Source organism: Carcharhinus amblyrhynchos, chromosome 23 (genome assembly GCF_965287045.1).
Source record: "Carcharhinus amblyrhynchos chromosome 23, sCarAmb.v2.hapA, whole genome shotgun sequence".
Classification (NCBI taxonomy): domain Eukaryota; kingdom Metazoa; phylum Chordata; class Chondrichthyes; order Carcharhiniformes; family Carcharhinidae; genus Carcharhinus; species Carcharhinus amblyrhynchos.
The window spans coordinates 19,280,589-19,293,981 of record NC_137346.1 but is presented as its reverse complement, the minus strand read 5'-3'; the positions used below and the strand labels follow the sequence as shown (position 1 = coordinate 19,293,981).

Here is a 13,393-nt window from a genome sequence, read left to right as displayed (position 1 = left end):
AATCTTCATCAAAGCCATCATCATTGTAAAAACTTCCAAAAGGTAACTTCTTAACTTTCCCTGTTACAAAAACATCCCTAAACAACCAGTACAGATACAATAGGCCAAATGCCCTTCTTTTGTGCTGCAATTTTTTATGATTCCATAAGTATGGAACTTTAAGTTAAGAGATAACAATGCTGACAAGGTTTCAAAACAGATAAACGGTTAATGAATGATAATACTGAAAAATGAAATATAAAAGCATACTTTACAAAGCTTTGGAAAATGTGAAAGTAAAACTAAAAGCATGCAAAATTACTGTTGCCATAGCATCACACCAGATCAAAATCATAATGCTCTAACATTAAGATATTTGTTACTGTACATAGTGAGAAATTGTTTCCAATGACTGAAAAGTTCTCTAGTAAGAGGATTAGTAACCAGAGGACACAAAGATTTAAGACACTTGACAGTAGAATTCAGAGAGCTGTTACAATCTAGACTACAATGCTTAAAAAGGTGGTGGAAGCAAATTCAAGAATAAATTTCAGAAGAGAATGAGATATGTACTTAAGGAAAAAAAGCATAGGGAAGTGTAACTAATTAGATATTCTTTTAAAGGCAGGATTAAATAAATGGCCTCTTTCTGCACTGTTTGATTCTGTGAATTACTATATTAAACTTTCCCAAGTGTTGATACGGCCTCCAGAAAATTACTACACAAAAGAAAGAAATGAATTATATTTAGGATTATAGTATTGTCAATCTCCTACAGGATCCCTTGAAAATTGAAGTCAAAAAGGTTAGCCCACATTCTAATAAATTTGAAAGTGGATTTCTCTTTGGATATTAGCTTCAACTCATATTAGGATTAAAACAGAAGTGAAAAGATAACAATAATCTGGATTGGTTGCATCAGTCATTAGGTACAACAATTCCTGATGAGAAGATTGTCTTTTCTTATCGAATTGCAGTGACATGCAAAATTGTTTTGTATCAGATTTTGTCCCTCGAATACAAACCTATCACTTAACCTTGCTATAAAATATTATATTTTACACTTGAATACATTAAACAATTTTTATTTTTTAAAATACTTCAAAATATATAGATCCAATCCATTTCATTAGCACATCACTAGCCGATCAGTAAAATTAATTGTCGGGATCATCTGCACAAAACTAAAGGGTTAAGGATGAAATGTCTGATATATCTAAAGTTTAAAAAGGTTTCTTCTTTCAGGAAAACATGCCAACAACCCAAAACAAGCAGCAATCAAAGCATGGCAGGTTTATTTACTGAAGTATTGAAGATTCTCTCCAGTCTCATCTGAGCTTCATCTGTGTGACTCATTTGTGGTTGTTTCCATTGGCCCTGAAGATCACACGACCAATCATATTAATTTTTTAATTACCACTCATCTATTTAGGCTGGACTTGAAATTTGTGGGGTGCTTGGAGTTGGGTACTGGCCAATATTAATGCAACTATTGGTGCACCATGACAATTAAACCTGAAATGCAAGCATCAGGCTCATGTGTAAGCAATGCAAACAGTAATAAGTTTAAAAATACTTTCTGCATTATGGTACTCAATGCAATAGTTTCAGAATACTTTCACTGCTCAACCATCAATTGTATTCTGGTTGGTAATTCGACTTCTCTCAGTCCAGCAGCCAAAATAGTATTCATGTGAAGTATTCATCAGTCTGGATTCTGCATTTGTAACAAAAGTGAAAGTGTTGGTGTTTAACCATCATTACAACTGTGAAACTGACAGCAACTTCTAGCATCACACATTTATAGTTAAATGTGGAAATCCAAAACTTACTGCCAGTAATTTCCTGCTCCTCCTCAACATGGTACAAAGTTGAAGATGAAAACCAATCAGAAATCATTTGAACATATGTGAAATTTGACTTTTCAACAATGTAATCTTACTATATAAAACTCCACCTTGTTGAATGAGATGTATCTGTGTTTTAAATGGCACATTAAGTCATAATTACTATTAAATAACCTCTCTAGCCTTGGAAAACATTCTCAGCCTTAACTTTCTTGGAGTGGCAATCAACAATGGATTGGCACTCCATACCTAATTAATTGTGCTAAATTTTTTAAGTGGCTGCCTCATCCGACCTTTCTGACTTAGAGAGATTCAGGATTCAAGAAGTGCACTGTGTCCCTGTGCCCAATGTTGGGAATCCAAATGAAGCAAAGTGAAGGAGGGTGTGCCCCATGTGGAAGACCGGTCTGGGTCTTTAAATTTGTTATACTTAAGTTAGAAGTGCTCATAATTTTTCCAACTTTTTCAGAGTACCTACAAGTGTAACACTGACTGCATCATCCAACATTAAACAAATTAAATTGCTTTGGTGGATGGTTTCCAACACAGCCCAATCGTTCATAGGAAGTTGGCGCTTTTGGACAATTGCCGTGTAAACCCTTACCTGGAAGGTTCAGAGAGGGACTCCCCAGTGCATTTTTGGGATACCCCCCAAATTCATTGGTGGTAAGTCAGAAAAGTCAAACTTCTATATTTATGATAAAGATTGCACAGCTTTTAACGTAATCATCAATTTATTAAAGTTTATGAAATTTCAGCTTCTACATTAGTCCTGGGAGGATGTCTCAATCTTTACTTCATTCCGCAAATTTTAATAAATTTGAAGGATAATCATTGTATTTTACTTCTTGGTGTGCTGTCAGAATTCTTCATTGTGATTGCCTACTTAAACCTATTTGAATGCTTCACTGCTGTAGACACCAGAGATCCCCTATAATTAGCACCACAATCAAGAGAAGGCAAAATTCATGTCACAGAAATCGCTGAAATTCTCTGGGCAGCTGTTTTTTTTAGGTCAGTGCCAAGCACCATCACTTCAGTGTCAACCACAAAATCCAATTATTAATAACCACTTTCTTCATTAAATGTGTTGTACCCTCTTCACTTCAAAAGGGGCACATACTGTTTTGCAAATCAACACATTTTCAGATATTTAGCATCATTTAAAATATATAATCAAAAGGTGCAGTTTGCCAATGCAGATTAGATGTTACAAAATAAAATTACAAGCATCTTAAATTCCAGGAACTAGCAGGCACAATATATATATGCAATCTGTACCAAAAAGCAATGCTGAAAATTATTCAGGGATATAGTTTGAGTGGCTTATGTGGATAAAAGATACCTCTTGGTATCTTGACTAAGAAATGCAGTGCAATACAGGAAGCAGGGAGAAACTACTTTCCCTTTTAGTTTATGAACATTCAAATACCTTACCCAATGCACATTTTAACCAAAATATTACCAGACCGATTCCAGTAGAATCATATGTACTGGTCTAAATACTGCACATTTGCAGCCCAAGATGATTAAAATTCTGTCACATAGGCCAGAAACCAACAGTAATAGCATTAAGATGCCAGACATTAATGGAAAGTAACAAAGAATGCAATTATTTATCAATATATGTATTTTGCTGATGGCCAATAAAGTCTTAGTAGTATGGTTGGGGAACAGACAGAGTTACACTGCAAGAATCACACTGCAGAAGAATACAGGGTGAAACAAGCTTCAAAACAGTTCAACCACAACAGTTATCTTTTCACTGCACAAGCAAGACAGTGTACAAATATTTATATTTTATTTTCTACTTTGGTTGGCTCACAATTATGTTGGCATTTCAGACAAAACTGTCTTTGGTGAAAAGAATTAAAAATGTTATTAATTTAGTAATTCAATTGTAGGTACTGCCCATAACATCAAATGTACAGGTGAAAGAACATGCTTAAAATAATCAATTTAGTCAATAATTAAATTCATTTCAGATTTTAAAATTAAACTTAAAAATCGTTGCTGTTTATTTCTGTGGTACATGCATTTCAGCTTGAACACGTTTCAGTTGTGCACCATATACCATGGATCCGAGAGGGATATCTAATTAAACGTCCACAAGAAGATTCATTGTTAAAATGTCCAAATAACTTACAGGATTACACTTTTATCAATATAAAATGATATTAAAGTTTAAAATTAAAAAAAGGAAGCAAAGTCTAGAGAGACTTCAACATCCTCAACAACAATCTTAATGTCATTTTAATAACACTGCCGTGCCCACAGCATTCCGACTTGGGACAAGTCCCATTCCAGAAACTTCAGTACAAAATATGGGTTGGCACTCCAGCACAGTACTGAGGGAGTAGTGCACTGTATGAAGATGCACCCTGCAAACTGGATCTTAAACCAAGGCCTTCTACACACCAAGTAATATTATTATAACCAGGCGCTCTCAAAGTGGGGCTCAATTAATATTTAATCTTCAGTCAGCATCACCACAAAACAAATTACCCGGTCATCATCTCAGTTTGTTCACTGCAAGGCACCACAAACAACAAACTGTTATTTTTCCTACACTACAACAATGCCTATATTTCAAAACTATTTTACTAGTTGTACAGCACTTTGGAACATCCCAAAGTCTGGAAAGGTGCTACGTAATTGCAAGTTCTTGCTTTCTTTTCATTTGGGAAAAATTGCGCCACCTTAAAAGTCCAAACCTTTTTGAAAAAAAAGTTAGTCTGCTTATACGCTCAGTGTCTTGGCTGGCCTCAATTACATGCATCCCAGTTTAGGACCATGACGAAAAGCAGGAGGCATGACGCCACAGCAACTTTAAAGCCACCCAAACTCAAAAATGTGCACTACCTCCAATAAAATGTGCATTCCATATAATGAGTGACTTACCATGTAGGTAAATGAGTCTCATTTCAACACAAGGCCAATGGAATTTTATGGCATGATCAGAATTGCTTTCTCTATAATAGGTAGTTGGAATATACATTGTTCAAAATTCCAACTCAAAGCTTTATGAAATTTAAAAAAATGAAACCAGTCTCTTAGAAATGTAAAACATGTACACCATTTGCACATAGTTTTAAATATACAGGCATTTTGTAACTTTACACAAAGTTACAATTAACCTACAATTTTCACAGTATGCATTCTGCTTTGTCTTCTCACTGTCCATTGCTTCCCCCCTCCCACACACCCCAATTATCATAACTATTCTTTCCATAGCCACACACCTGTATTCTGACATCTGGTGGACACTCTTCTGCAACAAGTGAAGGCAACTTTTCCTGACCTGGAATTTGTTGTACATTGGAACGAGCAGTCTCCTTGAAATAAGTCAAAGAGGAAACAGAACGTGTGCATAAAACATTGGTGGCTTAATCAGGTAAAACTTAAAACCATGCTTCAAACTTGGTCTCTACTTGATTATGTAATTTGGATTTAATCTGTCGATAGTTACAATGATTTCAGATTTCAAGAGTATAGTATAACACGATATAACTTGCATTGGTTCCAAGGTTATTCCTGATAAAGCTGCACTAACTTTCACATTTTCATGCATTTGTGTTCCAAATTTCCATGCATTTATGTTCCAATCAGAAAAAAGTGCCAAATCATAAATACTAATGTTACTTTAATTATTTTCCATGCACAATGGTTAATAAAATAGCTAGTGTCCTAAGAGAGCCAATCAATAATCTGATTACCTCTCACAAAATTACAATTTTCTGAATTTACAATATACACATTCACATTTTCACGTATTAAACAAACCTGAGGCATACAGCACGCAGTAGTTATTTGCCAATATGCCACTGCGATCATCTTAAGCAAAAGCCATAACTCTTTTCACTGTTTTAAATCAGTGTTTTGGTGAGTACTGTGTAGGTTTTAATGTGCGTTAGAAAATGGCAGAAACTCTTTCTCCAACCTAGGACGTGCACGGTCTGGTTAGGCGGTTACCTCACTTTTTACCACTTCTGGCATTTGTAGATTATTTGATTTTTCCATTTGTAGATCATTCGGTTTTTCCATGTGCTCCAAGGAAGGTACCATAGTGGGCACTTTATTAGGAACACTATCAGAAACATCTTCCTTTTTTTCTGGGAGTCTTAACCGAGGTTTGCGATCTTTAGTTTTTCCTCTAGTCATGAGACTAGTCAGCCCCATTGAAATATCATCTTTAGCTGCTTCCTTTGCTGGGAGTGCTGGTTCTCCTTTGGGGGCACTAGGAACATTTTTCTCAGCATTTGACATTGTTGTCTTGCCAATTTCAATTGTAGCTCCTGTTTTTGTTTCCAAGGCTGTGTTGCTCTCCATCTTTTTTTTCACTGCTTGTTCTTTAGACTTTGTCTCCATGACCTTTTCCTTATCACTTCCAGTTTCACCTGGTAGAGCCTTCCGTATCACTTTCCTGACCATTTTAACCACTTTTTTCTTAGGAAATCCCTCATTCTCACGAGGCAACTCCTCCCGATTTGCAGCATTCGTATTTTGCTTTTGCTCCTCGGGCACATGAAGTGCATTTTCAAGATACCCAGTTGAACATGCACTGTCTCCATTTATTTCTGGTTGTGATCTGTGATTTTCACCGCTCTCTGACTATATTTATGCAACATAAAACAAATGTTGCATGAATTAAAATAGCATGGAAAATATTGTTGGCAGCAAAGCAAAAGTAAACAGAATTACAGCCCAACCGTGATGTTAAGGATACAAACCATTAGTACAACAAGAAATCCCAGTTTGTCTCTAACCAGCCTTGTGCAACTGGTTCTTAAAATTCACCGCATCCACATTCATGTGGTAGGATGATTCTATCACATCCCCACTGCATTAATTCAAATATGGAATTAAGAAAAATTAAGTATCTAATGCATTAGAGTAAATATTTGTAGATGTGTATAAAATTTACGAAAGTAGATACAACTTTTAAATGCTACTACACTTCTGGTTATGTTTGGAGAAATTATCAGCCCAAAGGCCTCCCTATAACAGAATATTCTTATGTCTTAAGTGGCAAACTGCCCACACATATATTCTATTGGTTAGCATTACTATTCTAACAAGGCAAGAAATGTATGGCATGAATACACCATATTTATTGTAGATTTTACACTACAATAATGGTTCCAATTGTTAAAAGCTATAAAAAACACAAAAGAATCAAGTTAGAAGTGACAATAGGTATATAGAAAATAAAAAGGGATCAAAATATGCATGCAGCTCAACAGGCCAGTGCAAGTTGTTTTAAGATACAGAAAATTTGAAATTATGCAAATAAGCATAACATCATTTTCTCTAAAAACAAATCAATGTTACTGTAAAATTTCAATTAACATGAAATTTTAAGCATAAATGATGCAATGCTGGTCCTATATGACTAACAGTAATGACACAGATAGAACAAAAATTAAATAGAACACTGCATCCTAACAAGCTGTACAAGTGACCTGCCACTTTAAAAATTAGGTTATGTTTACTAATTCCAACTACAATGAAGTCATTTTTGTATATAGATACTAGACAAATAAAAATATATTCAGAAAACAGATCTCTTGACCTTCATGTACTCTCGGTAATTTTGCTCCATATAATGTTTGGGTAATCTTTACTTAACATTTAGTCTCAAGACTAGAGCAAATTTTATAATATACTTCCCGTCTGCAAGCAGTACAGAATCACACTATGCTTGAAAAGACATATAGGATAGTCATTAAAATGCTGCAGTGCAGCAAGGTATATAGGCTCCATTTATAGAAAGCAGACAAGTTATTCAGATCTTTTCTTTAAAGGAAAGCAAGTCTTTATTTTCAGAATATCCTACTGCATTTCATTTGCTGTCTAAAACTGATAAAATACAATTAAATAACCAACAATCATCAGATAAAAAGTCAACACTTATTTTCAGGTAAGTGATGTTGTATTTGCTTTCTAATTAGTGTTTTAATGACATTGCTATAAGCTAATACATTTTCATAAAAAACTAAACATAAAGAATTATTTTTATATAGAATGTCCAGGCTTAGCAAGATCAATGCTAGGTTTAGTTTCAACAAACAGGCAAACTAAATACTATTTTCATCAACAGCTATTTCACATGGACAAAAAATGCTGCAATACCTCCAGCTCTCTTCCTAACACCATCGAACATTACTTTGTATTGTAAAAATACATTATTGTTCACAACATGGCCTAAATCAAGCATGCAGCTCTAACTTAAAGCATTGCAGCAAATTTATTCAGCTAACCTTCATTTTATTCCTATGATCTAGATGATTAGAGGAGGATCTTTGAAAGCCTTACAGGCCCAAATGAAATCAATACAACCACTGCATCTGCTGATACTGCAGTCAGTATTTCCAATGATAGAAGGTCCACTATAACAACGCTGCTCTGGCACATTTTTTTAAAAAAAAAATCAAGTACAGACAACCGACGTTTCTGTTGCTTATAACTAAATTCTCTTCCCATCAATTCTAAAACATTCCTAGTTTGAGCTAAACAAAGTTGAGTATATATTTTTAAATATTACTGACAAATAATTAATGTGACTTAGTTGAAAAGGTGTTTTATACAGTTTTAGATAACTACACTTTTGTTCACCATTATAGTACAAATTAATTTTATGAAATTATACTAAGTATATTGATAAGCATTTTGTAGCATTGTTTATCCTTTTAGTGCCAACACTGCAAAAATGTAAGTGCAATTATTTCCATGATGAATCCAAAAACAAATGTGCACTGACCATAACAAATCATTTAAGTAGTAACTATCGCTTGAAGAAACTTACAGATTGTTCAAGGTTTGCTTCTCGGTCTTGATCTGGATTTTCTGATTTGAGAACACATATTGTTTTTTTCTTTGCAACAGGCTTTTCCTCTTTAACCTAATTATTTATAGAATGAGGATGCAACATCACAATCCAAAATTTGAACAATACATGCAACAGTGCTGTCTACCTCTACAATTCAGCAAAATTCAAGATAGGGCACTACACGTATAATTAAGTGCCTAATTAAAGGGAACTCCCAGCTATAAATTCCATTGTTCAACAGAAAATTATCAGATCTCATGGAGGGAAAAGAAAATCACCAGACTAAAACATTACTTTTCCAGTGAAAATATCTTGGAAATTCCTTACACATTTTATGACAACTTCATTTTTCTGCATTCTACAAACGTAAGTATTATCATTTTCAAAGTATTGTCAGAAAAGTTTGAATGAAGCAGGATTCTACTGAATAATCAATAGAAAGAAATGATGGAATACTTATAGTTTGCATCAGCAGTAAGAAATCCCTCAAGGTGTCTCGATTCCCACTAAATGAGCTTCAGAAATTGTTATCTTTGTTGAAAATATAGCTGCAACTTGACAAACTCTTTGTTCTATACATGCAAAATTGAATGTGTCATAACTGATGATATATATACACCCAAATCTGGAACAAATCTTTGCACGAGCATAGGAATTCCTCACAACATGCAAGATTTTGCAATAAAAGTTGTGTGTCACTCAGAATTGTTCTATTTTATTGTAACAATTTAAGCTCTTTTTTGGAAAAATAAATGTTTGGTTTGTTATTGCTTCTAACTACATTACAGTAAATCCATGATATAAATTGTATAGTAAACCAAACTGGACTACGTGATTCTTGGTATTTGTAATTTGAATGAGTTTTTAAAAAAACACTTTCCTTTTGCTCCCAGAAAGCAAAACGTGATGAGAAAGCCATGCTGTTGTCATGAATTGCTAAATGAGGTTATGAAAAGATGCAGTCTATTACAGAACTGAAGTTTGTCTGGAGCCAAAGTTCTTCCCAGTAACTGAAATTGGTGGGGCAGATTGGGATGCCCTGGACAATGACCATGCAGCGTGAACTGGACAGGCGTGTGATGGATACTGTAGGTACAGAAAAAAGTGGAAAGTACAAAATTACAATAATCACAAAAAAAAGTTATTGCAATTATTTCATATACTAGTAAAACTAAATTTCATCCAGCAGAAACTTTATAGTAAAAACGGTGCTGCAGAATGAATTCAGTACAGTAGGGGGAAAATATTATAAAATCATTTGACTGGCTGTAGCTGTCTCAAAGTCAACCCTTTTCAGTTTTACCGATCGGCAAAACAGGCAAATCAGAAACAATATAAGAGTAGTTATATGTATATAACCATCTGATCTGAAGCAAGCATAATTATGGGGAAAATGCTGCACCATTAAAAGTAATTTTTGGGGGGTATTTTTTCCAATTTCGCAACTGACAATCAACCAGAGACAGAGACAGTCTGCTTCTCTAATGAGCCCAAAAGTTGAAATGTAAGTTAAATTATCATACACTTCACTGCATTCACGCAGAACAAACTGCGCAATGAAAGCGCTGGAATACAATTTATGCAATTCAAATAATGGAATAGGTCACTCAGTCCTTCGAGCCTACTCTATCATGCAATAAGATCATGGCCGATCTGACTGCAAACTCAACATTCCCCCTTTTTATTAGATTCCTGTCTTTCCTCAATGTGTACAATGGGGAGATGCCAGCATTGGACTGGGGTAAACACAGTAAGAAGCCTCACAACACCAGATTAAAGTCCAAAAGGTGTATTTGATAGTAAACGCCACAAGCTTTCGGAACATCATTCCTTCATCTGGTGAGTGGCGAGTACTGCTCACAAAAAGGGCATATAAAGGCACACAATTTATAGAATACTGATTAGAATGTGAGGCTTTACAGCTAATCTTCAAGTCTTAAAGGTGCAGACAATGCGAGTGGCGATAGCATTAAGGATAGGTTAAAGAGATGTGTATTGTCTCCAGACAGGACAGTAAGGAAGATGTTGCAAGTTCAGGCAAGTCATGGGGGTTACAGATAGTGTGACATGAACCCAAGATCCCGGTTGAGGCCATCCTCACGTGTGGGAACTTGGCTATCATTTTCTGCTCAGCGACTCTGCACTGTCGTATGTCACGAAGGCCGCCTTGGAGAACGTTTACCCGAAGATCAGAGGCCAAACGCCAGTAACCGCTGAAGTGCTCGCCAACAGAAAGGGAACAGTCTTGCCTGCTGATTGTCCAGCGGTGTTCATTCATCCATTGTCGTAGCATCTGCATGGTCTCCCCAACGTACCATGCTTCAGGACATCCTTTCTTGCAGCATATTAGGTAGACAATGTTGGCCAAGTTGCAAGACCACATGCCGTGCACCTGGTAGATGGTGTTCTCACGTGAGATGACGGCATCCGTGTTGATGATCCGGCATGTCTTGCAGAGATTGCTGTGGCAGAGTTGTGTGGTGTCGTGTTCACTGTTCTCCTGAAGGTTGGGTAGTTTGCCGCAGACAATGGTCTGTTTGAGGTTATGCTGTTACTTGAAGGCAAGAAGTGGGGCTGTGGGGATGGCCCTGGCGAGTTGGTCATCTTCAACAATGACATATTGAAGACTCCAGTGAAGATGTCATAGCTTCTCCGCTCCGGGGAAGTACTGGACGACAAAGGGTACTCTGTCCACCGTGTCCCGTGTTTGGTCTTCTGAGGAGGTCAATGAGGTTTTTCGCTGTGGCGCGTCGGAACTGTCAATCGAAAAGTCGAGCGCCATATCCTGTTCTTATAAAGGGCATCTTTCAGCGTCTGGAGGCGTCTGTTGCAATCCTCCTCATGCCTCCCAAAGATACACAAGACAAACGCATCCGGCCGTCCCATCGTATCGGGAAATGGGACCCTGTGAGAGAACCTCTCTGGCTACGTCGAGGGCATCCTGAACCCCATTGCACAAAGAACCCCCCGCTTTTGTCACGACACTGCAGACTTCCTACAGAAACTCAGCACACGGAGCAGTTGAACTAGGGGCACTCCTCGTCATAAATGGATGTCTCGGCACTCTACACCAGCATCCCCCACAATGATGGCACTGCTGCAACTGCCTCAGTCCTCAACGCCGACAACTACCAGTTTTCTGATGCAATTTTACAACTTATCCACTTCATCCCGGACCACAGTGTCTTCACCTTCAACAACCGGTTCTTCATCTAGACACACGGAGCAGCCATGGGGACCAAATTTGCACCTCAATATGCCAACATCTTCACGCACAGGCTCGAACAAGACTTCTTCATCGCACAGGACCTTCAACCGATGCTATACACTAGATACATCGATGACATTTTCTTCCTTTGGACTCACGGTGAACAATCACAGAAACAACTATATGTTGACATCAACAAGTTCCATCCCACCATCAGACTCACGATGGACTATTCTCCAGGATCGACTGTGCTCTTGGACACACGCATCTCCATCAAGGACGGTCACCTTACTGTACTTCAAACACACAGATAACCTCACAATGCTCCACTTCTCCAGCTTCCATCTTAAACATGTTAAAGAAGCCATCCCCGACAGACAAGCCCTCCGTATACACAGGATCTGCTCAGATGAGGAAGGTCGCAACAGACACCTCCAGACACTGAAAGATGCCCTCATAAGAGCAGGACATGGCGCTCGACTCATCGATCAACAGTTCCGATGCACCACAGCGATAAGCTGCATTGACCTCCTCAGAAGACAAACATGGGACACGGTGGACAGAGTACCCTTTGTCATCCAGCACTTCCCCAGAGTGGAGAAGCTACAACATCTTCATCGGAGTCTTCAACATGTCACTGATGAAGATGAACATCTCGCCAGGGCCATCCCCACACCCCCACTTCTTGCCTTCAAAACAATTGTACAACCTCAAACAGACCACTGTCTGCAGCAAACTACCCAGCCTTCAGGAGAACAGTGAACACGACACCACACAACTCTGCCACAATCTCTGCAAGACATGCCAGATCACTGACACGGATGCCATCATCTCACGTGAGAACACCACCCACAAGGTACACAGCACACACTCTTGCAACTCAGCCAACATTGTCTACTTAATACGCTGAAGGAAAGGATGCCCCGAAGCATGGTACATTGGGGAGACCATGCAGATGCTACGACAACAGATGAATGAACACCATTCGACAATCACCAAGCAAGACTGTTCCCTTCCTGTTGGCGAACACTTCAGCGGTCACGGGCATTCAGCCTCTGATCTTCAGGTAAATGTTCTCCAAGGCAGCCTTCACGACATGCGACAGCGCAGAGTCGCTGAGCACAAAATGACAGCCAAGTTCCGCACACGAGGATGGCCTCAACCAGGATCTTGGGTTCATGTGACACTATCTGCAACCCCCATGACTTTCCTGAACTTACATCTCCCTTACTGTTCCGTCTGGAGACAATACACATCTCTTTAACCTATGCTTAATGCCATCTCACTCACATTGTCTGCACCTTTAAAGACTTGAATAGCAGATTAGCTGTAAAGCTTTGCATTCTAAATCGGTATTCCATAAACTGTGTGTGCCTTTATATGCCCTGTTTGTGAGCAGAACTCACCACTCACCTTAGGAAGGAACAGCGTTCCGAAAGCTTGTGGCATTTACTATCAAATAAACCTGTTGGACTTTAACCTGGTGTTGTGAGACTTCTTACTGTGTTTTCCTCAATATTACATACCCTC

General features: G+C 37.7%; 1 protein-coding gene across 15 annotated transcripts in view; it reads right to left on the bottom strand.

Annotated features, from left to right (window-relative positions):
- Nucleotides 1-13,393, bottom strand: part of myo18ab (myosin XVIIIA b) — a 233,272-nt gene that overhangs the window by 137,305 nt on the left and 82,574 nt on the right. For 2 of the 15 annotated variants that reach the window (XM_080210777.1, XM_080210781.1), the window contains exons 2-6: nt 9,538-9,741; nt 8,632-8,729; nt 5,799-6,437; nt 5,069-5,161; nt 1,282-1,356 (exon numbers count right to left, since the gene is read on the bottom strand). The exons of 11 other annotated variants lie outside the window; for them this stretch is intronic. In XM_080210777.1, coding sequence (XP_080066903.1) covers nt 1,282-1,356; nt 5,069-5,161; nt 5,799-6,437; nt 8,632-8,729; nt 9,538-9,574 — 942 coding nt within the window. In that variant the 5' untranslated portion in view covers nt 9,575-9,741. The remainder of the gene's footprint in view (nt 1-1,281; nt 1,357-5,068; nt 5,162-5,798; nt 6,438-8,631; nt 8,730-9,537; nt 9,742-13,393) is intronic. 2 more of the 15 variants (XM_080210779.1, XM_080210782.1) reach the window with 2 other exon arrangements.